Genomic DNA, 26263 nt, shown 5'->3' with positions numbered 1-26263 from the left:
GGAGAGGGAGATGGCCTATTTCCATGGCAGTTGTTGATAAAGTTGCTGTAGCTCTGTAGCTATAGCTGACTGTGCAGCACATGGCTCAAACTCTGCATCAAGTGCTTGAGTTGTGTTAAGGATATTGCCTCTACCTTGGTCAACTGTTCAAAAGATTTTGCGACACGTTTTACACTGGTATCTGTATAAGATTCAGAATGTGCACCAAATGAAGCCTTAAGATAGTCTACAACACCATAACTTTTCTCTTTCGTTTTTGGCACACATGGAAACAGATGACATGTGGCCAGAGGATATTCTTTGGATAGACGAGACACATTTTACTCTGCATTACTGTGAATGCCCAGAACTGTCGCATATGAGGATATACTCTGCCACACGTTGTGCAGGAACATCCACTGCACATAACTGATGTGACTGTACGGTGTGATTTCACAAGCTCCTTCAGTCTCAGTACATTTTTTCTTTGAGGTGATTACACCTCGCGAGTCTGTTAGATGCGCTGTGACATCTGCATGTTATAAGGACCTCCTTGTGCAACACATGACTCCAGCTTTCCAAGAATGCAACCTTGTCGACACCACTATTTTCATGCAAGATGGGGTGACACCATATGTTGCTTGACAGTTGAAAGATTTGCTTCAAAAAACGTTCAGTAGCGACCGCATGATCTCTGTGCAATTTCAGGACGTGTGGAGTTGCAGAACACCCAACCTAAATCCATGTGACTTCTGGTCGTGACTATATCTGAAAGATTGTGTCTATCAGGGATGTATCCAGACTCTTCCTGATATGGAGAATAGCGTACAAGGACATAAAGCTCTGGCTACACTGCATATTCTGTGAGCAGCTGTAGATATAAAAAGTAATGAAGCTCACATAATGCTAGGTACAGTAAGCTAGTTAAAATCTAAATCTGTCAGCAGTGAGATTTTTGGGGAAAATTAAATGTATACCAAAAGCAATGGCTACTGGGCAATGGAGATGGTGTATTTGTTGCTGTAGACAAGAAACTCAATCCATTGAGATAGAAATTGAAACTGGATATGCAATCATTTGGGCAAGACTAGGAATGGGCATAATATTATAATGGATGCTTCTACCTACCATCAGACTCACCTCTTGGTGTAGCCGAAAACTTTAGAGAAACTCTCAGTTTGCTTGTACCTATGTGACTTTATCATCAATCAATCAATAAGGATAATTACAGAGTTGTAAATGGTTGACAGGACAAGACTATCTGTCAAACATTACTAAATGCCTTCTTTGGAAACTAAATAGGGCAAATAATTTGGGACCCCGAGACTCGTGATGTAAATATATTGGGTCTAATGGCAAAAAATAGACCAGACCACTTTGAGGACATCCACATTGAAACTGGTATCAGTGACCATGAGAAAGTTGTAGCAGCAGGTACAAAGGGCAACTAAAAGAAGTAGAGGGGTTTATATGTCCCATAAACTACACTGTCCAGTCATGTTAATGAGACCAACTGTCAAAAGTCAGAATAACACCATTTGCAGCACGGACAGCTGAGAGACGTGCAGGAAGAGAGTCAGTGAGGTTCTGGAAGGTACTGACAAGAATATGGAACCATGCCAACTCCTGTACCACAGCCAGCTGTGCTAGGTTGCTCGGTTGAGGATCCATGGTGCAAACAGCTCGATCAAGGTGACCCCACAAATCGTAGATCCGGTTTAAAACTGGGGAGTTTGGTGGCCAGGGGAGTAAAGTAAACTGCTCCTGATGCTCTTTGAACCACACATGTGCACTGCAAGCTGTGTGACATGTTGCATTGTCATGCTGATAGATGCCATCATGCCGAGGAAAAATAAACTACGTGTATGGGTGGACATGATCCTAGGGTAAATGCATACTTGTGTTGATCCACTGTGCCTTCCAGAATAATGAGATCGCCCGGAGAATGCCACAAAAACATTTTCCAGACCATAATGCATCCTCCTGTGCTTGCTTTCAGATGTTTCATGCTGTACATGCCAAGAGCCACCTCTCCATTTGAGTGTAAAACATGATTCATTTGAAAAGGCCCCCTGTCACAATGCCATAGATATCCATTTGTGGTATTGGCATGCAATTTTCAGCCTCGTTGCCGATGAACAGCGGTCAGCACGAGTGCATGAACCAGGTGCCTGCTGCGGAGAGTCATACGCAACAACATTTGCTGAATGCTCATTGAGGAGACACTGTTGATAGGTGCTTGGTCTGGTACCGTGCGCCGTGGAATTTGAATCCGCACCAGACGTCATTGACATCGAAGACCGATAGAGGTCTCTGCACCATCGCGCCGTAAGCTTTGGCAGCGTGTGCCTCCTGGCCCGCTTTTAGTGTGAGGGTGCCACAGTGGAACACGTGGTCCCAGTGGCCAATAGCGGCGCCCCCCGATAGCGTACTTAAGCGCCTGCCTCTCGCTCAGCCAGCCAGTTTAATCTTGCGTACGTTGGTTTACACCTCACAATGTGCTAGACAGCTTACTTCCTTGTTCTGTGTACGAGGGGACATATTTGTTTCCTTGTGACTCCTTTGTTCGGTCTGGTTGTATTCGTTCTGTCTTTTGTTGGTCGTGTCCACCCTCTCCCATTGTGTTATTGTTCGCGGGCTCTCGCCGTGCTTTCCGTCATTGCTACCCCGCGATCGTCCTGGTCGCAGTTACAACACTTGGTTCATCTAGGCGGTCAATTGTTCAATAGTTGCACATCTGTTCATCTGTACACATCTCCAGAGCCATTGTTCACTACTGTCATCTGTGGTCCGTGGCGCACCACACTTGCCTCAGTACCAGTTTTGGACAGCCTCAGTTTGCCATGCGCAGCACTTTGACCACCGAAATTGAGTGTTTCAAAGCAAAAGCAGAAATGCTTAACTCTGTTTTCAAATTTTCCTTTGCAAAGGAAAACTCAGGACTTTTGCACCAATTTAATTCCTTTACCCCTGAAAAGATGAGTGAAATAGATATTAGTGTCAATGCTGTCAACTGAAATTGTTAAAATTGAATGGAGTTATAGGGGCTTACGGAACCCCTGAGATTCTACATTGGATTTGCAGGTGAGTTAGTCCCTCTTCTAACTACAATCTGTTATAAATCCCTTGAGTGACGAACCATGCCCAGTAGTTGAAGAAAGCACAGGTCTGTCTACAAAAAAGATAGCAAAAACAACCCACAGAACTACCATCCAGTATCCTTGATATTCATTTGTTGTAGAATCTTAGAACATATTCTGAGTTCAAATGTAATGCGATACCTCGAACAGAATGAACTCCTTCAAACTAACAAACGTTGATCCCAAAAACATTGATAATGTGAAACCCAGCTCTCACTTTTCTCTCATGAGAAATCCCCAGATCAAAGCAGTCAAATAGATTCAGTATTTCTCAATGTCTGAAAAGCATTTGACTCAGTATTTCATCTACACTTATTATGGAAAGTATGATTGTATGAGCTTATCAAGTGAAATTTGTGACAGGTTTGAGAATTTCTTGGTAGTGCGGACACAGTATGTTATCTTGGTTGGAGAGTCATCAGTAAATTTGGGAATGCCCCAGGGAATAGTGTTGGGACCCTTTTGTTCATGTTATGTATAAATGATCTCCTGGACAATATTAATAGTAACCTCAGACATCTCACAGATGATGCAGTCATCTATAATGAAGTACTCTCTGAAAGAAGCTGTACAGTCAGTCAGTCAGATCGTGATAAGATTTGAAAGTGGTGCAAAGATTGGCAACTTGCTTTAGATGTTGAAGAATGTAAAATTGTGCACTTAACAAAATGAAAAACAAGTAGCATCCTATAGACTATAATATCAATGACTCGATGAATTCATACCTTGGTATAACACTTTGGAAGGATATAAAATGAAACAATCATGTAGGCTCAATTGTAAATAAAGCAAGTGCCAGACTTCGGTTTGTCGGTAGACACTAGGAAAATGCAGTCAGTTTACAAAGGAGATTGCTTACAAATCACTTGTGTGGCCCATTCTAAAATATTGCTTAAGCATTTGGGACGCATATCACAGAGGACTAACAGGGGCCATTGAGCGTATACAGAGAAGGACAGCATGAAGAGCACAGATCTGTCTGACGCGAGGGAAAGTGTCACGGGGATGCCGAAAGAAGAGATAGGTGTAAACTATCTCGAGAAAGCCTACTTACAAAATTTCAGGAGCAGACTTTAAATGATTGCTCTAGGAATATATGACAACCTCCTACTTATTGATCTTGTAGGGATCATGAGGACAACATTAGATTAATTACAGCTTGCATAGGAATATTCAGTCATTCTTTCCACTCTCCATACATGAGTGGAACAGGAAAAAGTGATGATAACTGATATACTGGGACATAGCCTCTGCTATGCACTTGACAGCAGTTTGGAGAGTATAGATGTAGATATAGGTTGATTATTAGCTTGCCGTACGACTTCCTTGTTCCATTTCATGTTGACTTGTGATGCTATGCTTCGATATTTAATCAGAGTGACTGCCTCAACCAGCACCACAGAGAGCATATTCAAATAATAAAAGATGGTTTTTCCTAGTTGTGTTCATCATTAACTTAAATTTTACCATTTTTAGCTCAGTCTCCCCCACCCTCTCCCCCTTGGGTCCCATAGTGAATTTTTTTATAATTAGCTTGCTCTCTGTGTTGATTTTTTTTTGTGATGCTAAATAGCACCTTGTTTTTATTTCAGAAAATGGAAACTGGTCAACAAGTGGTGGTCTGTGTCTTGAGTGGCTCCACCAAGTGCAAGAGTCGTGGCAGTTATTGCCACCTCATCCTTCATTAATGGCATTTGCTTTGAGACTATTGGCAGTGCTTACACATGATGAACAGAGATTTACCTTTCTACAGAAAATGAACACTGTCAGTATCTTCTGTCAAAAAATGAAGCTTCAGAACAACAAAAATGTTTCATTAAATTTAGCTTATACTATTCTGCTGTCGTCAGTCATACAGCATAAGGAAGGAAGAAGATGGGTAGTAGCTAATGGTAAATGTCTTTTATGTGAATGTTACCACTTGTGTATATAGCAATTACGATTTTGTGTAAATTCTAGTTGGAAAGCACTCAATTGTTACAGATTAAGTCATAATTTTTATTTAGCTGTAAGTTAAGAATGTTGCAGTTATTTATTTTGTCATATGAAGAAAACTTTGGTTTGATTTATGTATTCATCCAGGGTACTTATCACATTAATACAGGATTTGTCATCATAATACAGTGAAAACAAGCTGCTCACAATAGACATATGCACAGTATATATAAGTATACATTTATGAAGAGGATAGCTAAGATGTTGAGTCACAGATAAGCACAACAAAAAAATTCAAACAAGTGAGCTTTTGGCTGGAAAGGTCTTCATTGGAATTCGAGCACTCACACACACACAAATTCACACGGACACAACTTGCATACACACGTGTGACCACAGTCTCTGGTTGATGAGTCTGTACTTTTGCCATTCGTTGTTTTTTATTGTAAAATACCCCCCCCCCTCCCTCCCTCCCTCCCTGTGTGTGTGTGTGTGTGTGTGTGTGTGTGTGTGTACACAAACAACTTTTTTTCTTCAGTTAAATATAAGCATTATCATTTAATTACTTTTCTTTTTGCTCAATTTTAGGGTTGTGGAAGGATGTCATAAACTTCTGCCTTAGCGATGCAAGCATATATGTTGCTCGGGAAGGTCAAAAGTTTGTCGCAGATCTTTTTAGTAACTTGCTAAAGGATGGAACACCTGGTGTTGCAGCTGTTGAAGAAATTATGAGATATGCCATGAATCCTGTTCTTATTGGCAGAAACAGCTTCGCAGTAGACGTAAAAAGCAAACAAGACAAAATGTTACCAAGTATAGGTATAATGTGTTACATTTTTGAAACCTCAATGGATGTAAGAAATTTGGCTGTTTTGTGTGGCATTATAAACAAATACAGTTTAGAGACAGTGGCATGGTCACTGTTAAATGGCAGCCTTGACAATATATTTGTTGCACAAGTATCAAGATTCCTAGCACTCCTTTACTTTGTTTTGTTCAAATACAAGGCTAGTTCGTCTGGCCACATAACATTAGAACATGTGAAGGAAATAGATGCAAGTATTGTAAACTTGTTATCTGCATTGTTTGCAAAAGGTTTTGTGAGAAACGCTCTGAAAATTATTGTCCAGTCTCATTTCCAGTGGCACGAATTTATTAAAATAATCCAAATTGATCCTGAAGCCAGGAAGCATGAATTTGAGAATCAGCTGTTAGCCTTACAGGTATGTTCACAAAATTTAAGTGTGCTTGCATTTTCTCTCAGGAGCAATAGTTAATAATGTTTCAGAAGTGACTACAGTATTTTTCTTTGCTTAGTTGAGTATCATTACTGAGATATTGAAACTGTTTTTTATCTCTCTAGTTGAGCATGTAAAGTGTAATTAGTATGAATGTTAGCCTTCAAGAAAGTCAATGCTCCCAATTTGAGTCTTTTCTGGGAGCACAGTTTTTATGGCATAATGTTTTATGAGCATTTTTGTATGAGAAAGCACAATAGTGACAACAATATTTTTTGAAAAGTAAAATACAGTATATTCAGCTACTGCTGCCATACATCTAACATTAGTCCCCTTGCGATACTTTCAAACATTTTAAAATAGTTAACAGAGTGAAGATAGTTATTTTATATTTATTTTAGGTGGGACCAATTCTTGCTATTCTGTCCAGTACCACGATCTCACATGAATATTTCGATGAATTTTGCACAAAACTGACTGGTTTGATGCATCAGGAAACTGTTCGGGCAGTATATGCAATTAAGAAAATGCTGAGGGACCAGCCCAACAGTCATGAGGTTGCTCACATGGCTGTACTTAGTATATTACAGATAAAGGATGTAATGGACAAGGTAGGCATCAGAGACTGCAAAGTATTTGTGGCTTCTGTGAGATGACTAAATGTTGATAAATTTTATACTTTAATTTTCTGATAGCTGTGACAGATATGCAAGAGCTATTTCTCTTATGTTTGTCAAACTGAAAATGTTGCAGTTATGCTGATATCTTCCATTTTACTGATTGGCATAAAGTGATGTGCTTGAATTATCATAATATGTTACAGTGAAACTTAAATCTCCCATTGGTAAAATTACATGTTAAATGTGGTAAGAACAGTGAACCTGAGAGTGCACTTATTTTCCTTCTATCTATTTTCTTTTTCAATGAAATGCATATTGCAACTGAATTTCTTAATGGATTAAGGTACTTATTTTCTAGATGATCTTCTCTCTGCCCTTGCTCTGTTAAATTCAACCTCGTGATGTCTGTATTGAACTGTGTCTTATTCTATTGGTCATATGTGTAGGATGAATCAGGTTCTTCGATATAAACTGAAGGGAATGTTTGATCTTTTAGAGAGTACTACATATTGTAAAATGACCATTGTCTAATGCTGCATCGTTTCAGGAGTGTACCCTCTGATGCAGTTGAGGAATGTGGTGCAGTAATTAAGACAAAATTTCCAGCTAGACTTCCAGATTTAGGGTTGTCTGTTTTTGAAAATAGCTTCATATGAATGTTTGGTTATTCTTTAATGTTCACCCCCTGTTGATCCTCCAAGCTCTAACTGTGTTCCCCCTGCACTGTCGGGGGCTAGAATAGACCCGTAGCCCTCCTTGCCTGTCTTAAGAGGCAACTAATAGGAGTCTTTTTTTATTGGGCCAGAATTTTTAGATTGGTCTTGCGACTGTTCTTTGAACTTTTGAAAATTTTGCTCTTTTTCCTCCCTTTTTTAACACTTTTATCTAACTTTTTTGGCTTTTTAAATTCTGGTGCCCCTTTTTGGGTTTGACTTCCACTTTCCAAATTTTACCAAAGTGCGGGCCATATGTGGAATGACCCTCCACTGTGCACTGTTATCTTTTGCACCTACCAGTCAAGTGGATCTACCTCTGCACCCAAAATCCAGCGTGTTAGCCAGTCCGTCGTGGTAGGGTTCTCATGTACCCTCTTGGTGGTAGCCCCCTGACAATGCAGGGGTCGCACTGTTGATGCCTGAGCTGTACCCTCTCCACATCAGCCAAGGAGTAGGTGGCTGTCCATTTTGGGGTACCAGGACTTGGGCAACATTTACCGTGCCAAGAGGCCTTTGCCTTGGAGACATGGCGCCATGGGGAGAGCCTCTGATTGGAGTGAGTGACATGGGGATAGGTTGTATGCGATGAAACAGATCAAAATTAATGGTAGCTGTGCCAACACAGCCATCTCATCAGCCAGGAACAGTGATTTTAATGCAAAGGCTTACAATCCTACAGTATTTCCATCACTGACCATGCCTCAAGATAAGAACCAAGGCACAGAAAAATGGAAGAGGACAGTTTGCTGAGTTCTTGGTTTGTTCCCACACTGTTGGCAGCTTTATTGCTACTACAAAGCCAATGCTTTTTGTTGAAAATATTGAAGATCTGTTTGGGGAGGTTGCGGCAACAGAGAAATGGATCTTTGCTGATCAAAACACCGCATGCCAACCCATCATGGGCACTTCAGACCTTTGTCAAGTTAGGAGATATACCAGTCACCATTTCTTCTCACAACAAGCACAAAAGAATTCAAGGTGATCTGAGACTACATATTGGCAGCAAGAGAGGGGAAGAAAACCAATGTGCACTCCGTGTGCATACCGGGGGGAGTCATTCCAGATGTGGAAAGGGTCCTTCCGGATGCCATGAAGGGTACAGGGTGCACCCATCTGCAGGTGGTTGCTCATGTCGGCACCAATGATGTGTGTCGCTATGGATTGGAGGAAATCCTCTCTGGCTTCCGGCGGCTATCTGATTTGGTGAAGACTGCCAGTCTCGCTAGTGGGATGGAAGCAGAGCTCACCATCTGCAGCATCGTCGACAGGACTGACTGCGGACCTTTGGTACAGAGCCGAGTGGAGGGTCTGAATCAGAGACTGAGACGGTTCTGCGACCGTGTGGGCTGCAGATTCCTCGATTTGCGCCGTAGGGTGGTGGGGTTTTGGGTTCCGCTGGATAGGTCAGGAGTCCACTACACGCAGCAAGCGGCTACAAGGGTAGCAGGGGTTGTGTGGCGTGGACTGGGCAGTTTTTTAGGTTAGATGGCCTCGGGCAAGTACAGAAAGGGCAACAGCCTCAAAGGGTGCGGGGCAAAGTCAGGACATGCAGGGACCAAGCAGCAATTGGTATTGTAATTGTAAACTGTCGAAGCTGCATTGGTAAAGTACCGGAACTTCAAGCGCTGATAGAAAGCACCGAAGCTGAAATCGTTATAGGTACAGAAAGCTGGCTGAAGCCAGAGATAAATTCTGCCGAAATTTTTACAAAGGCACAGGCGGTGTTTAGAAAGGATAGATTGCATGCGACCGGTGGTGGCATGTTTGTCGCTGTTATTAGTAGTTTATCCTGTAGTGAAGTAGAAGTGGATAGTTCCTGTGAATTATTATGGGTGGAGGTTACACTCAACAACCGAGCTAGGTTAATAATTGGCTCCTTTTACCGGCTTCCCGACTCAACAGCATTAGTGGCAGAACAACTGAGAGAAAATTTGGAATACATTTCACATAAATTTTCTCAGCATGTTATAGTCTTAGGTGGAGATTTCAATTTACCAGATATAGACTGGAACACTCAGATGTTTAGGACGGGTGGTAGGGACAGAGCATTGAGTGACATTATACTGAGTGCACTATCCGAAAATTACCTCGAGCAATTAAACAGAGAACCGACTTGTGGAGATAACATCTTGGACCTACTGATAACAAACAGACCTGAACTTTTTGACTCTGTAAGTGCAGAACAGGGAATCGGTGATCATAAGGCCGTTGCAGCACCTCTGAATATGGAAGTTAATAGGAATATAAAAAAAGGGAGGAAGGTTTATCTGTTTAGCAAGAGTAATAGAAGGCAGATTTCAGACTACCTAACAGATCAAAACGAAAATTTCTGTTCTGACACTGACAATGTTAAGTGTTTATGGAAAAAGTTCAAGGCAATCGTAAAATGCGTTTTAGACAGGTACATGCCGAGTAAAACTGTGAGGGACGGGAAAAACCCGTGGTTCAACAACAAAGTTAGGAAACTACTGCGAAAGCAAAGAGAGCTTCACTGCAAGTTTAAACGCAGCCAAAACCTCTCAGACAAACAGAAGCTAAACGATGTCAAAGTTAGCGTTAGGAGGACTATGCGTGAAGCGTTCAGTGAATTCGAAAGTAAAATTCTATGTACCGACTTGACAAAAAATCCTAGGAAGTTCTGGTCTTACGTTAAATCAGTAAGTGGCTCGAAACAGCATATCCAGACACTCCGGGATGATGATGACATTGAAACAGAGGATGACACGCGTAAAGCTGAAATACTAAACACCTTTTTCCAAAGCTGTTTCGCAGAGGAAGACCGCATTGCAGTTCCTTCTCTAAATCCTCGCACAAACAAAAAAATGGCTGACATCGAAATAAGTGTCCAAGGAATAGAAAAGCAACTGGAATCACTCAACAGAGGAAAGTCCACTGGACCTGACGGGATACCAATTCGATTCTACACAGAGTACGCAAAAGAACTTGCCCCCCTTCTAACAGCCGTGTACTGCAAGTCTCTAGAGGAGTGGAAGGTTCCAAATGATTGGAAAAGAGCACAGGTAGTCCCAGTCTTCAAGAAGGGTCGTCGAGCAGATGCGCAAAACTATAGACCTATATCTCTGACATCGATCTGTTGTAGAATTTTAGAACATGTTTTTTGCTCGAGTATCATGTCGTTTTTGGAAACCCAGAATCTACTCTGTAGGAATCAACATGGATTCTGGAAACAGCAATTGTGTGAGACCCAACTCGCTTTATCTGTTCATGAGACCCAGAAAATATTAGATACAGGCTCCCAGGTAGATGCTATTTTCCTTGACTTTCGGAAGGTGTTCGATACAGTTCCGCACTGTCGCCTGATAAACAAAGTAAGAGCCTACGGAATATCAGACCAGCTGTGTGGCTGGATTGAAGAATTTTTAGCAAACAGAACACAGCATGTTGTTATCAATGGAGAGACGTCTACAGACGTTGAGTAACCTCTGGCGTGCCACAGGGGAGTGTTATGGGACCATTACTTTTCACAATATATATAAATGACCTAGTAGATAGTGTCGGAAGTTCCATGCGGCTTTTTGCGGATGATACAGAGAAGTTGCAGCATTAGAAAATTGTAGCGAAATGCAGGAAGATGTGCAGCGGGTAGGCACTTGGTGCAGGGAGTGGCAACTGACCCTTAACATAGACAAATGTAATGTATTGCGAATACATAGAAAGAAGGATCCTTTATTGTATGATTACATGATAGTGGAACAAACACTGGTAGCAGTTACTTCTGTAAAATATCTGGGAGTATGCGTTCGGAACGATTTGAAGTGGAATGATCATATAAAATTAATTGTTGGTAAGGCGGGTACCAGGTTGAGATTCATTGGGAGAGTCCTTAGAAAATGTAGTCCATCAACAAAGGAGGTGGATTACAAAACACTCGTTCGACCTATACTTGAGTATTGCTCATCCGTGTGGGATCCGTACCAGATCAGGTTGACGGAAGAGATAGAGAAGATCCAAAGAAGAGCGGCGCGTTTCGTCACAGGGTTATTTGGTATCGAATATATTGCTTCCCCCTACTTATACCTCCCGAGGAGATCACAAATGTAAAATTAGAGAGATTAGAGCGCGCACGGAGGCTTTCAGACAGTCGTTCTTCCCGCGAACCATACGCGACTGGAACAGAAAAGGGAGGTAATGACAGTGGCACGTAAAGTGCCCTCCGCCACACACCGCTGGGTGGCTTGCGGAGTATAAATGTAGATGTAGATGTAGATGTAGATTGTTGAAGAGTTGCACACTAATCTCGCATGGTGTGGAGTCCACTTTGTTCACTGCATCCAGAATGGATCCAAGGATAAAAGAGTGGAGCTTTTATCATGGATTTTACAGCAACATTTGGCCTAAGAAGGTTGTCATGGTTTGTAGGTGTGATGTAAGGCCTTACTTTCTTACTCTTCCAGTGAGATTTTTTAAGTGCCAAAGGTTCGGACACGTCCTCCCACAGGTTTAATGAGGCTGTCTGTAGGGCATGTGGACAGGTGTCCTGTGAGGGCACCCCTTGTGACCAATCCCCTCAGTATGTCAACTGTCCGGAACTGCACCCTCCTCATTCACCAGAATGCTCAGGGAGAAGACAATTCAAGAGTACATAGTGCTTGACCATCTGTCTTACCAAGATGCAAAGAAAAAGGTTGAACAGCTTCATCTGACTGATATGGCCTCCAATTTTGTGAATGACGTGTCACAGGCCACACCTCACACCATGACAAGGTCTTGCACGACACGACACGACCCTGGTCGTATTCCAGGACCTGCCCTGGTTGGGGAGGGAATGTCAGCTACATCATTCTGTACACCTATAGCACCGGTAGTTACTACATCATCGCTGTGGACAGAGATGCCTAGTCATCCTCTGGCATCGTCAGGGACGAGGACACCTGTCAACATGCCCCTCTCTCAAGACAAGGACCAGCAGCCACAGGCCGCAAGCCAAAGAAAAGTATTCTCCTCTTCACTCCCAGAAGACAAAATTGGGAAATCTTCACAGAAATCTAAGTCTCACAAGGATAAGAAGGATAAGCTGAAAGGTAAACTACTTTCTGAGGCTTCAGATGTTCTGCTCTCCATGCCTGTAGCAGTCAAGCGTATGCATATGGATAATGGCCGGCCGCGGTGGTCTAGCGGTTCTGGCGCTGCAGTCCGGAACCGCGGGACTGCTACGGTCGCAGGTTCGAATCCTGCCTCGGGCATGGGTGTGTGTGATGTCCTTAGGTTAGTTCGGTTTAAGTAGTTCTAAGTTCTAGGGGACTTATGACCTAAGATGTTGAGTCCCATAGTGCTCAGAGCCATTTGAACCATTTGAACGGATAATGGATCAGGCATTCAGGTGAACCACAAAGTGGTAGCGAAGTAATAACATCCGTATTTTCCATTCGCCACTCTCTCAGACCTGACTCTAACACTCCTTCAGTGGGATTACAATGACTACTATCGCCATTTGAATGAACTCTGTTATTTAATGGCTACTTACTCCGTAATTGGCGTAGCGCTTCAGTAAACGCTGTTTATAGCAACACACGTCCCTGCTCGGGAAAGCTACAAACCTTACTGTACCAATTGCATTAATGTTGAGAGAGCATCTGGTGGGGTCTGTAACCTCATACGCTCTGATATTCTCACTGAGCAGGTGCCCCGTATCATTGCACTAGATGCCATGGCTGTTAGTATCTACCTGTCAGTTTGGAAGACAGTATGTAATGTTTATCTATCCCCAGGTGGAACTTTCCATTATCACGAACTGTTTGAGTTAGTGACACAGCTCCCTGCCTCCTTCCTATTATTGGAGGACTCAATGCCCATGAAATCCTCTGTGGGGCGGCGACACAATGTCTCACAGAGCAGATTACTAGAATACCTCCTTTCAGAATTGGACATCTGCATACTCAACACTGGAGCTGCAGCCCAATTCAGTATGGGCCACAGAACATTTTCAGCTATTGATTTCCAGTTTGCAGCCAGAGTATCTTAACCTTGATCCAGTGGCATGTCCATAGCAATCTTTGTGACAGTGACCATTTTCCTATTGTTCTCTCCCCCTCCACTCACAGATATCTTGAACATGCTCCATGTTGATTGCTTCAGAAAGCTGATTGGCAGGTTTTCTCCTCTACAGCCACTTTGCCAGTCGAGCGATGGATATCGACAGATTGGTACAGGATATTATAGATACTATCAGTCACGCTGCAGCATCAACAATACCCTACTCCTCCGGCTCATTCCGAGGACTGCTGGTGCCGTGGTGGTCTGGAGATATAGCCACAGCTCTCAGGGAACACTGCAGGGCACTTTAATAGCACAAGTGCCATCCCTCTATGGATAATTTAACAGCATTCAAGAGACTCCAGGTGAAAATGCAGTTTTTAATAAAGAAAAGGAAGCAGGAATGTCAGGAGTAAATGTATCATCTATGTGATAACAAACCCCATCGTCCCAAGTATGGGCTAACTTGCCGCATTTACAGCCATCTTCAACGACAGTTCCTGTCATCCTTGTCAATGGTAACTGATCCCGCAGTACTTGCCAAATGTTTCGCAGTGCACTTTGCTGCAGTGTCTGCTTGCATTAATTACCATCCTTATTTCCTGACCCAGAAACACCTTATTGATTGCCACCCGCTATATTTCCATGCACACAACTCTCTTTCATATAATGTCCTTTCACAGTGCTTTGGAAGAGTGTCAAGATACGGCTCCTGGACCTGACAATATCCACAACCAAATTCTGTAATATCTTTGTGCTGATAGTATGAAATGTATTTTCCAGCTTTTTAATCAAATTTGGCAGGATGGAGAATTTCCCTCTCAATGGCAGGAAGGTACTGTTATTCCTGTCCTGAAACGGGAAATGTCCCACATATTTAAACTAACTACCAGACAATTTCTCTGATGAATGGGCTGTGTAAGCTATTCAAATGAATGGTCAACAGCTGTCTTTGTTGATGCCTTGAAGCAGGAGGGCATATATCACAATTTCAAAATGATTTTTGGGCTTTCTGGTCTCCCATAGATCACCTGATTTGTTTGGAATCTGCAGTGTGCAATGCTTTCACGTGTCACCAACATCTGATTGCTGTGTACTTGGACCTGCAGAAGGCATATGATACTACCTGATGGTATCACATCCTATCTACACTGCATGAGTGGGGTTTCTGGGGCAGTTTACCCATTTTTATCCAGAATTTCCTATCTCTCCAACTTTTTCATGTCCGGATAAGTTTGACTGTCGGTAGGAAACTGGAGTCCCTCAGGGATCAGTTCTTAGTGTAATGCTGTTCACTATCACCATCAACGAAATAATAAATTCAGTGAACCCACAGTCTCTCCATCACTATGCATGAATGATCTTTGCCTGTACTGTGTGTCTGCATCACTGCGCACTGCTGAGTGCCGGCTTCAGGGGGTTGTCTGGAGAGTTCATGACTGGGCCCTGAATCATGGCTATCAATTTTCTCCTGCAAAATCATGAGTCATGTATTTTTGCTGACTCTGGACTGTGCATCCACACCCAGAAATTTATCTTGGGTGACTGGTTACTTGAAGTCGAGTTGGCTGCCACATGTCTGATGGCTCGAGGCAGCTTGCATGAAGAGGCTGAATGCTTTCCAGATTCATAAGTCACTCCTTGTGGGTTGCAGATTGCTTTGTTCTTCTGAGACTTTACAAAGTGTTGATTTTATCCCACTAGGACCGTTGACAGCCTCCTGGTGGAAGCTGGTGTCCCACTACTGTGTGTTAGATGACAGCAGATTCTGGCAAGTTACGCGGCCACAATCTGTCAGATGCCTACTCACCCATGTCACTCAACTCTGTTCCACAACCAATGGTTCAGACTGCTCATCGCCCAAAAGTTGGTAGGCCAGCTGGGATCCGACTCAATATTCTACTCAAGGACCTCCAACAGCCTCCTGTGTGTTCCTAGAGCTCCCTCTTGACCCCCCCCCCCCCCTCCATGGTCTGTGCTCTGTCCTGTGGTATGAGTGTACATCTGTTGTGAACCTATAAAGGATGTTGATGCTACCCTTCTCTGACACTTGCTTCTCTTGGTCCTCCATGATTATTTTAATTCAGTATGCATATAAAGACAGATCAAAAGTCAATGACGGGGTCTGTTACGCTTTTGCACAGGCAAGAGGACATGAGAAGCACTCTCTGCTGAGTTGGTTGCCATGTCTCGGGCTTTGTGGTTTATCAAACCCCAGGCCACGATCTGTAGTGGTTCCATGAGTTGCTTAAAAGATGTAACCATGTGAAGTCCCAAAAATCATTTGGTCACCAACATCCAGGACCGACTGGTTGATCTGTACAGCTCTGGAAAGTCAGTGACCTTCATCTGGACAATGATCCACATACACATTCCAGGAAATGAACTCACCAACTATTTAGCTAAAGACGCAACTCCAGTAGAGCAATTTGACGTCAGGGCAATGGCTTATGATTACAACTTTGACACAATATTTTGAGGCTCTGGAAATTGGAATGGCAGACTATTATGACCCAAAACTAGTTGAGAATGATGAAAGGGTCCAGTAAGGTGCGGGATACATCTATCCAGGGCTCTCACAGAAATAAACCATTGTGTTGGCTGACTACACATTGGCCACATGACTCACCCATGAGTTACTTCTGCATCACAAGGCTCCTCCTCACTGCAGCTGCAGTAGTCTACTGACAATAGCGCACAGTCTTGTTGAGTGCGCCGTGCTGGCCGATCTGTGGCACACTCACAGCTTGCCTACTTCACTGCCTCAGATGCTTGCGGATGACAAGGCAACCACTACCAAAGTGTTGCATTTCCTGAGTAAAAGCAGACTTTACACTAAACTATAATACACTTTTACGTCCAGTGTTAGGGACGGTTTTGTGTGTGTGTGTGGGGGGGGGGAAGGGGGGGGGGAGGAAGCCTCCCCTTGGCAGGTTGCCCCCGCAGGTTACTTTCTTACCCCTAGGAAGCAACCTCTGTGACATCTGCAACCCCCCCCCCCCCCCCGCCCCCCTCCCTCCCAGTTTTATAAGGCTTGCTCAGGCAAGCACGATTCTGTTTGGCTCAACATTTTTTTTTGCCCAATTGGTTCATGGGATCCATATAGAGTGACCTAAATTGGCATCTACTCGTGATGGGATGGGTGTACCATCAGGTAGTACCTACATCCACCCAAGAAAGAGAGAGCTCGGTTGTTCAGTCCATCTGAGAGGAAGTTTCAGAATTATAGTAACAGGGCACAAGTCTGCCACAACATTTTCATTGTAATCAAGAGAGCAGAGGAAGCCTTTAAGATGGTCTTCCCTTTCTATATTCACTAGGCATTGGAGGGTATTGCTGGATCCTCAAAAAGTGTGAAATGACTTTATAGTGAAACACTTGTAGCTGAAACTGCGAAGTCAGACCAAGTACAGAGATGCCAGTTGCTATGAATCAATCATCATAATTATGAATTTCCTTCAGTAATTATGAGTTTACGAATGACATGGCAAAAATTAACAATTTTTTCCAATTTTTATTGATGTGTAGGTATAAGTTTATAAAGTGCAAAAGGAAGCACAAGAGAAAATCATTCCTTACAACTTGAATTCTCAACAGTATTTCTTTTCGCATTTTTCGTAAACAGTTGTTATACTTGTCCTTCCTTGCCCCTCATAGAACTTTGATTAGACCGAATACCATATATGATATGAAGGTATGAAGTATATCTTGTGCAGTTGTTCTTTGCTAGTCACATGATGACTCTTCCTGGTGAGCTCCTGCGCAGGTGTCTGTTTTGTTGTGATGACAAGTTGGAGTGAAATTCTGTTTAATGAGTAATGTGTATGTGTGTGACATATTAGCAAGCGTTTATTGCATTTATCATAAATGAATTAACATAGAATGCTTTTGTAATGCATACTGACTGTGCATTGGGGAAATAAGTTCAGAAGATTTTAAGATAAACAATGAAGCAATTCTGGTTCAGTAAAATGTGTGTGATGACAGTACCAGGACTAGTGACACTGTTAAGAAACTAGGAATTGTTAGAAAATTTAAGGAGGAATACTCAAAAGCATGGCCTTGGAAAAGTACTCTTTATTGAGTAAACTAATGACAGGTGTTCTTCTGGTACCTCATAGTAATTCCACAGTGGGAAGAGTTTTTAGTTTGGAAAGAAAGAACAAGACAGAATTTCGTACCAGTGTGAAATTGCACTGTTAATTGCTCTGTTACTGCAGAAGATGCATATGATTTCAGTACAGAAAGCATGTCATCAGTGTACTTTTAAAAAACAGGAGCTACTAGCTGCTAAGGCGGCAACTAAAGTATCCTATGAAAAAGAAAGATTCTTCAGCTTCTACTTCAGAGATGTAGTGTAGATCAGAGATTACATCAAACTCTAACAGCTCTGTATATGTCATTCTTTCAATATACTGCATTTGTTTCAAGTGTGTGTTGGTTTTCCAGTAATGATTTGGTGACTACACTGTTGTGGCTGAGTTGTATAACAGGTGTTGTTAAATTCAGTAGAGGCACCGTTACCTGCTGCGATATAATGGAGATGGCCCCTTGGGAGTTACATGGAGAATGGGAAAATATGGGTGTCATGGAAGTGCAGAACTGTGTGAGGCAAGTCAGTGGCACATTGGAAAAAACTGCAACATTTATTCTAATGTTCAACACTCCAGAATTACCTGAACATATTCTTGCAGGCTATGTCCGTATTAAGATTTGACCATTTGTTCCCAGTCCAGTGCAATGCTTTCAAATATCAAATTAACAGGAGGGCTATGTGTGGAAATTGTGGAGGCTCAGTTCACAGATCAGGTGATTCTTTTACACTGCCTCCAAAGTGTCTAAACTGCTTTAGGAATCTCACAGTGTGGAGCAGCCATTGTGGAATTTATAACAAGGAAAGGAATATTCGGGAGTTGAAAGTTGTGAGACTCATATTGTATGGTGAAGCTACAAAAGCTTTCAAAGCTATGCAACCTCTGGTGGTTGCTACTTCTTGTGCATTGGCCCTTAAGATGGTGGTGACCAAGTGTGATGCCTCCATACAAATCCAGACCACAGATTCAAGTACAAGTTCATGCGCTTGTCAGTGTACTTGTTGGGGAGAAGCTACACTTGAACCCAAAATCATTCGGAAGCCATGGATTATGAACTTGAAACCTCAGCCACATACTGCTTGCACACCATCAGAAGTCGCTAAGCCGTCCTCTCTGCTTGTAAAAGCAACTCCTCCCATAAGTAAGGAGAAACATCACACAAAAAATCATTCGAAATCAAAGCTCGACCGTCAGATTGGTGAGCACTCTCCCTCTCAGATGGAGATTTTCTGTCGAGGATATTGATATCCACATGGAGGAACTGGAGAGCCAGGTACCATTTAACATTCTCCTGACCTCTTGGGTAAATCACCGCCGCCAAGGGTAAAGGACAAGGACAACCATCTCTAATCAATGGCTCCCTTAGGGACTTCTGTGTTGCAGTGGAGTTTAAATGAATAAATATTGCATTTGGAAGAATGAAAGTTCTTGGCCCATGAGTGACTGTTATGCTTCTAGAATGATATTTTCACTCTGCTGCGGAGTGTGCGCCGATATGAAACTTCCTGGCAGATTAAAACTGTGTGCCGGACTGAGACTCGAATTCAGATCCCACTGCAGAGTGAAAATCTCCTTCTGAAAACATACATCACATTTTTCTCAATACACAGAAATCTTTTGACGTAAAAGTAGCTTTGAGTGTATCATAAGGAAGTGTTAGGGTTGATGCTTGGTGCAGGGATTGTTAGTTGGCCCTCAACACAAGCAAATGTAACATATAGCACATAAACAGCAGAGAGGCCCACTATTTAAGATTAAACAATAGCAGAACAATCATTGGAAGCAGTTACATCATGAAATGTCAGGGAGCATGTTTGTGGAGTGATTTAAAATGGAACAACAACATAAAACTAATTGCAGGTAAGGCAGATCTCAAACTGACAGTGGATTGCCAAAATTACAATGCGATTTGTTGGAAGAATTCTTATGAAGTGGAGTCCAACCACAAAGAAGGTAATTTACAAAACCGTTGTTCCATAGTGGTCATCAGTCTGCTAGCCATCATGTTTAAAAGTAATAGAAGAAATACTAAAGACTCAAAGAGGAAGAGCGTATTTCATTACAGGTTTGTTTAGTTTGTATGAAAACACCACAGACATGCTCAGCCATCTTTAGTGGTAGATGCTATAAGAGGGGGGGGGGGGGGGGGGGGGGCAGTGTGCACCATGGCGTGGTTTATTGTTAAAATTCTGAGAATGTATGTTCCTGGAAGAATCAACCAGTATACTGTTTCCTCATATGTTCACAAAAAGATATGAAGATAACTTTAGAGAATCTTGAGCTCACATGGGGGCTTGCCAACAGTCATTCTTTCCTCAGACCATTCATGACTGCAACAAGTAAACGAGGAAATGACAGTGGTACCGTACACCACACATCAAAGATCAAAGATGGCTTGTGGAGTGTAGACATATATTATGTTGGGAAGTGAGTTGGCAGGGGGAGATAGAAAAGAGGAAGAGGGAGATGGCGAAGAGAAGTGTGGAAAGCAAAGATGTAAGTGAGTGAGGGGGTTAGCAGAGTCTGAGGCCTGAAGGAATATAGTGTTGAGTAATATCCCTTATCTGCATAATTTAGAGATGTTCTGTTTGGGGAGGGGAGAGGGGATTCATACAGATAGCTTGGGTTGTGGAGCAAACATTGAAATCAAGCATGTTGTGCTCAGCAATGTGTTCTGCCACTGGGTGATCAACTCTTCTCGTAGCCTCAGTGTGGCAGTGGTTCTTAATATGCGAGGATAGCTGGTTGAACGTCATGCCCATTTAAGAGGCTATGCAGAAGTCACAATAACTGATGTGACTGCTTTCACAAGAGGCCCTACCTCTTACAGGATACATTTCAGACATGATATAACCAATGGGCCAATATTAGTTGCCAAAAGACTGAGAATTCAGTTGTAACGTGCCGGGCTGTATCCTCGTATTAGTGCCTCTTACTAGTTCACGTCACAACCGGATGTACCGGTATTGAAACATTTCCTCACCCGGGGCACCACATGTAACGCGCCGGGCTGTATCCTCATATTAGTGCCTCTTAATAGTTCACGTCACAACCGGATGTACCGGTATTGAAACATTTCCTCACCCAGTAGATAGTGCGCAGTGTTTTCGACCTACCTTGCTTTGTTTATTCAATATTGTCTTCCCGTTAGCTGCGTCCATCTAATCTAAATCACACTGAAATTAAGAAGCCAGGATCCTCGGTTAAGTTTTCCAAAATCAAAAGTCAAGCTCGTATTCATTGTTGAACATTTCTGTCAACCACAGTACAATTTATTAGTTATTACTCGCACACACAATATTCATGTGACCCGGCCTCTTACACTTAATTGTCACATAAGGTAGGTCAAAAAATTCCAGTATTTAACAATGTTCACAATTACATTTTTTTGGTACGACCGGAAAAATTAACTGACTTGCGCATTTTTGCTCCAAGAGAATCTGACCGAGAACTAACTGAGAACTGCACCAGCTCGGACTTCATATAGACGAGCGCTTGAATATTTGACTATTTCGGTTAATATATTATAGTTAATAATTTCCCAGGGTTAAAATGATCCTTTCTAACTGGTTTTGAAGTTAACTATTGGTTTTTTTTATTTAAATAACATGAGTGAGCTGTATCAATTTAAATACTTGGAACTAATTTATGCATCCGCCGTGGGAATTCCCGACTTATACCCATGGCAGCCCTTTTGAACAATGATTTTTACATATTCAAATTACTTAATTCTTAATTAATGCACTTACAAAGTTAAGACTGGAGTTATTTTACGTAGAAAAATAAAGGTAGCAAAAGTATCGAAACAGATCTCGGAATTATTTGGTAGTTTGGTCATAATTGGCACTGAAAATCATATAGGCTACAGATTTTAAGTCTTAATATCTATTTAACTAACAAACTTTAGGTTAATTCAAACACTTTGCTGGAATCAGCAAAATTTATGCTTTCTTTTGGATGCAGTCTTATAGCTGAATTTGATCTATTAGCTCACTCAAATTTTACTTAATATGTAATGCACAATATACGTCATTTTACATAATTGTTAATAGTATGCATTTCCAATAAAACTGATTAGCTCATTACTTTCAGAATAGATATTAGATGTACTGAAATAATAGCTTTTACTAGGGGAATTTTATTTAAACTACACTCCTGGAAATGGAAAAAAGAACACATTGACACCGGTGTGTCAGACCCACCATACTTGCTCCGGACACTGCGAGAGGGCTGTACAAGCAATGATCACACGCACGGCACAGCGGACACACCAGGAACCGCGGTGTTGGCCATCGAATGGCGCTAGCTGCGCAGCATTTGTGCACCGCCGCCGTCAGTGTCAGCCAGTTTGCCGTGGCATACGGAGCTCCATCGCAGTCTTTAACATTGGTAGCATGCCGCGACAGCGTGGACGTGAACCGTATGTGCAGTTGACAGACTTTGAGCGAGGGCGTATAGTGGGCATGCGGGAGGCCGGGTGGACGTACCGCCGAATTGCTCAACACGTGGGGCGTGAGGTCTCCACAGTACATCGATGTTGTCGCCAGTGGTCGGCGGAAGGTGCACGTGCCCGTCGACCTGGGACCGGACCGCAGCGACGCACGGATGCACGCCAAGACCGTAGGATCCTACGCAGTGCCGTAGGGGACCGCACCGCCACTTCCCAGCAAATTAGGGACACTGTTGCTCCTGGGGTATCGGCGAGGACCATTCGCAACCGTCTCCATGAAGCTGGGCTACGGTCCCACACACCGTTAGGCCGTCTTCCGCTCACGCCCCAACATCGTGCAGCCCGTCTCCAGTGGTGTCGCGACAGGCGTGAATGGAGGGACGAATGGAGACGTGTCATCTTCAGCGATGAGAGTCGCTTCTGCCTTGGTGCCAATGATGGTCGTATGCATGTTTGGCGCCGTGCAGGTGAGCGCCACAATCAGGACTGCATACGACCGAGGCACACAGGGCCAACACCCGGCATCATGGTGTGGGGAGCGATCTCCTACACTGGCTGTACACCACTGGTGATCGTCGAGGGGACACTGAATAGTGCACGGTACATCCAAACCGTCATCGAACCCATCGTTCTACCATTCCTAGACCGGCAAGGGAACTTGCTGTTCCAACAGGACAATGCACGTCCGCATGTATCCCGTGCCACCCAACGTGCTCTAGAAGGTGTAAGTCAACTACCCTGGCCAGCAAGATCTCCGGATCTGTCCCCCATTGAGCATGTTTGGGACTGGATGAAGCGTCGTCTCACGCGGTCTGCACGTCCAGCACGAACGCTGGTCCAACTGAGGCGCCAGGTGGAAATGGCATGGCAAGCCGTTCCACAGGACTACATCCAGCATCTCTACGATCGTCTCCATGGGAGAATAGCAGCCTGCATTGCTGCGAAAGGTGGATATACACTGTACTAGTGCCGACATTGTGCATGCTCTGTTGCCTGTGTCTATGTACCTGTGGTTCTGTCAGTGTGATCATGTGATGTATCTGACCCCAGGAATGTGTCAATAAAGTTTCCCCTTCCTGGGACAATGAATTCACGGTGTTCTTATTTCAATTTCCAGGAGTGTATTTCTGAATTCCGTACTATGAGGCTGAAGGCCACATAATCTGTAGTCGGAATCTGAGTAGTGAAAATGAGAAAAAAAAAAAGTTCATTGCTTAACTAAGTTACTGAAGGAGTGTAAAACCAAAACAGGATAGCAGTGGGCAACCCTGCTTCGTTACACGGTGTCAGACTGACAGCACCTTATGAGAAAGTTGCAACTCAGCATTCAATCAAAATAAAAAAAAGGACTCCTGCTTCATGGTGAGATGTTCTTGCACTGAGTCTGTGCATAGAAGATTAAAGTGAAATCCAACATCTGAACATTATGAGGTACACAGGAAACTGCTGAACAAACCGTAATGTTTGCAACATGAAAATCAGCATGCACTTTCTGTTATATGCAATGAATCGAATCCTGCAGCACTGTGGCAGAAAACCATGTCTTCGGGATTGTATTCAAGTCCTGTGTTTCATGCTTCTACATATGAATTAAACGAATTTTTCAATATCAGTCAGGTTTCATGTTGGTATAAATTATGAGCCACAAGGTGGCATTTTCATGACAGATCTGGTTTTTGTAAAACATGATTATGCATCCACACTGTGAGGCACGAGCATGAGAATCTCTAGTGGGGCTTTAGATAAAGATGGAACAAGCATAGCTAGGACTGAAAATGTCACCATAGTTGTACAAGTTATTGGATGCAGTTTTTCTGTAGTTAATGATACACCTCCTACTGAGTTCAAATGTCTTAATTAATCAAATACTCAAGAATGACATCTGAGAGGTACCATGTAACAATAGCCCATCAATACTATTGGAACAGCTGATAGTTTTAAAACTGATTGACCAGTTATGTTTTTTTAGTCTAGTGGCCAAATCAACTATGTGAGCGGTAGTCTGCTTGGGTTTGCTGCCAAATCCTAAAACCGACAAGGCATAAAATTTGGACAGTTTTTCTGTCTGCAATCTTCAGGAGAGATGCTGCTGCCAAGACCAGAAACCTGTGTCCACCCATAGCAGAACACTGGTATCAACAATCTATCACCCCCAAAAGATTATCCCCAAACACTTGGGGCGGCAGCACCAAAGAATGTTGTGCTTTGATTTGGGAAAATGGGGATTCCACATATTGCCTCTATCATTCAAGTTGTCTGCCAGCCTAATTTTCATTTATTCCTTATAAACACTGACCCAAAAACTATCAGTTTCATGAAAGTTTATCCCTCATTTAAACAATATTCTGTTACCACTGTTTCATGTAAGCCTTTCCACATTGACACACAATTTTATGTATGCCAGGCTTCCAAAGCCCTATTGCTTTCAACCTCCATGGTAAATTTGATGCTGGGATGAAGACACTTGAAGTGGACCCAAGTGTAAACACCACAACTTCAATTCTGTGGTTTTTATTGAAAGGCTGAAATCTTTGAGGCTGAATCCTTTGGATTTATATGTGAGTTTTGATGTGGTACATCTATTTACAAGGGTCCTGTAGTCCTTTACCACCCATAGTTGCCAACTTGTATATAGAGGACTTTGAGGATAGGGTTCTGAGGTCTGGTTTTCCATCCAACGTGCACCTGGAAATATGTTGGCAACACCTTTCTTGTCTGGCCTGAGGATATAATTTTCTCAACTGATCTTTCGAACACTTTAGCTGTATCCATCTTAGTATTAAATTTATCATGGAGACTGGAAGAGACAGGAATCTTCCAGTTTTGGAGGTAATGGTTTACAAAATACATAATTGTTCTGTGGGGTTCGCACAGTTCAGGAAAGGTGTGTGGAACATTGCTGTAATATAAGGCTACAACCACCTTAAAAATCAACAGTAGTAGAACATTGTTTCAATGAAGGATGTGGAAGGAGATTGAATGAGACTCCGATAATTGTTAGTATGTCAGGTTTTTGAGTCAGTGCTTATAAGGAATCCATTTAATTAGATGGCAGACAACTTGATTAATAGAAACAAGGGTTTTCCTCTTAGCATAATGTGAAATTTTGTAGTATCTCTAATCAAAGCACAGCATTCTTTGCCCCCCAGGGAGCTAGCTGCTGTTTGGCAGGTTCGTGCTTGGCTATCGCAGAGTCCCAGTTTTTGCAGCATCTTTTCCCTTCCATGCTGCATGTCTGTCCTCTTGCTGTTCTTTTCCCCTCCCTTGGGGAACATGTCTGGGCTGTTTTTGGAAATGTATTCTGCATTTTCGGTAGTCAATTTCAGAATACTCTCCATTGTTTTTCGTTACTTTTTTCTTTCTTTGTTCACATTCTCCTATCCTTTTCCGCTTCATTGTTTGAGGTTCCTCTTTTTCTTCTCCCTCCCTGTGCACACCTGAAGGCTGACCCATGCACATCTGATGTGTAACAGGTGACTGGGTAACCCATAATTCCCAGCCCCAGGTGTCGACAGGTAGTGTTCGCTCTTACTCTCTGGTATAGGCCACGCCCAGGGAAGGGTGATTGCCTGATCCCAAATTGCTGATTAGACCCTCTGTCAGGTGTTCGGGAGGTATGACCTGAGGTGTGATCAACCACCTAAGGCGGGTGTGCTCCCTTATGAAGTGGGTCCCCAGATGGAAGGAGTGCGCCATCAGAGATGCTGGCAATCATGGGGATTTTTTCACAATGAGCCAATCATCTTCACAGTCAATGTCTGCGAAACGTAAGCGGAATGAGGCTAGCGATTCTAAGACCTTCCCAGCTGCACTACGGTTCCTTATGTTTTCACATACTGAAGACAGTCAGTCCTTTGCTATGGTAAATATGTTTGTTATTGAGAAAGGTGTTGATGCAATTGCTGGCCCTGTGAAATCCTGCTCTTGTTTACAGAATGGCACTTTGTTTTTGGAGATTACTTCTGATTCTCAAGCACAACTGCTTGCAGCTTCACTCCTCTATGGCTATCCTGTTCATGTCGGGGCCCATCAAATGCTGAATTCTTTCCGTGGTGTTATTTACACTAGGCTGCTCGATGGTCTGACTGAGGCAGAAA

The 26263-nt window shown here is 42.8% G+C and overlaps 1 protein-coding gene across 1 annotated transcript in view; it reads left to right on the top strand.

The window, feature by feature from the left end:
- LOC126162549 (uncharacterized) overlaps positions 1 to 26263 on the top strand; it is a 126695-nt gene that overhangs the window by 34163 nt on the left and 66269 nt on the right. Inside the window, exons 2-4 of the mRNA XM_049919130.1 lie at positions 4712 to 5011; positions 5643 to 6277; positions 6694 to 6903. Coding sequence (XP_049775087.1) covers positions 4712 to 5011; positions 5643 to 6277; positions 6694 to 6903 — 1145 coding nt within the window. The remainder of the gene's footprint in view (positions 1 to 4711; positions 5012 to 5642; positions 6278 to 6693; positions 6904 to 26263) is intronic.

The sequence above is a fragment of the Schistocerca cancellata genome, chromosome 2, assembly GCF_023864275.1.
Source record: "Schistocerca cancellata isolate TAMUIC-IGC-003103 chromosome 2, iqSchCanc2.1, whole genome shotgun sequence".
NCBI lineage: Eukaryota > Metazoa > Arthropoda > Insecta > Orthoptera > Acrididae > Schistocerca > Schistocerca cancellata.
This window is presented reverse-complemented; position numbering and strand designations above follow the sequence as displayed.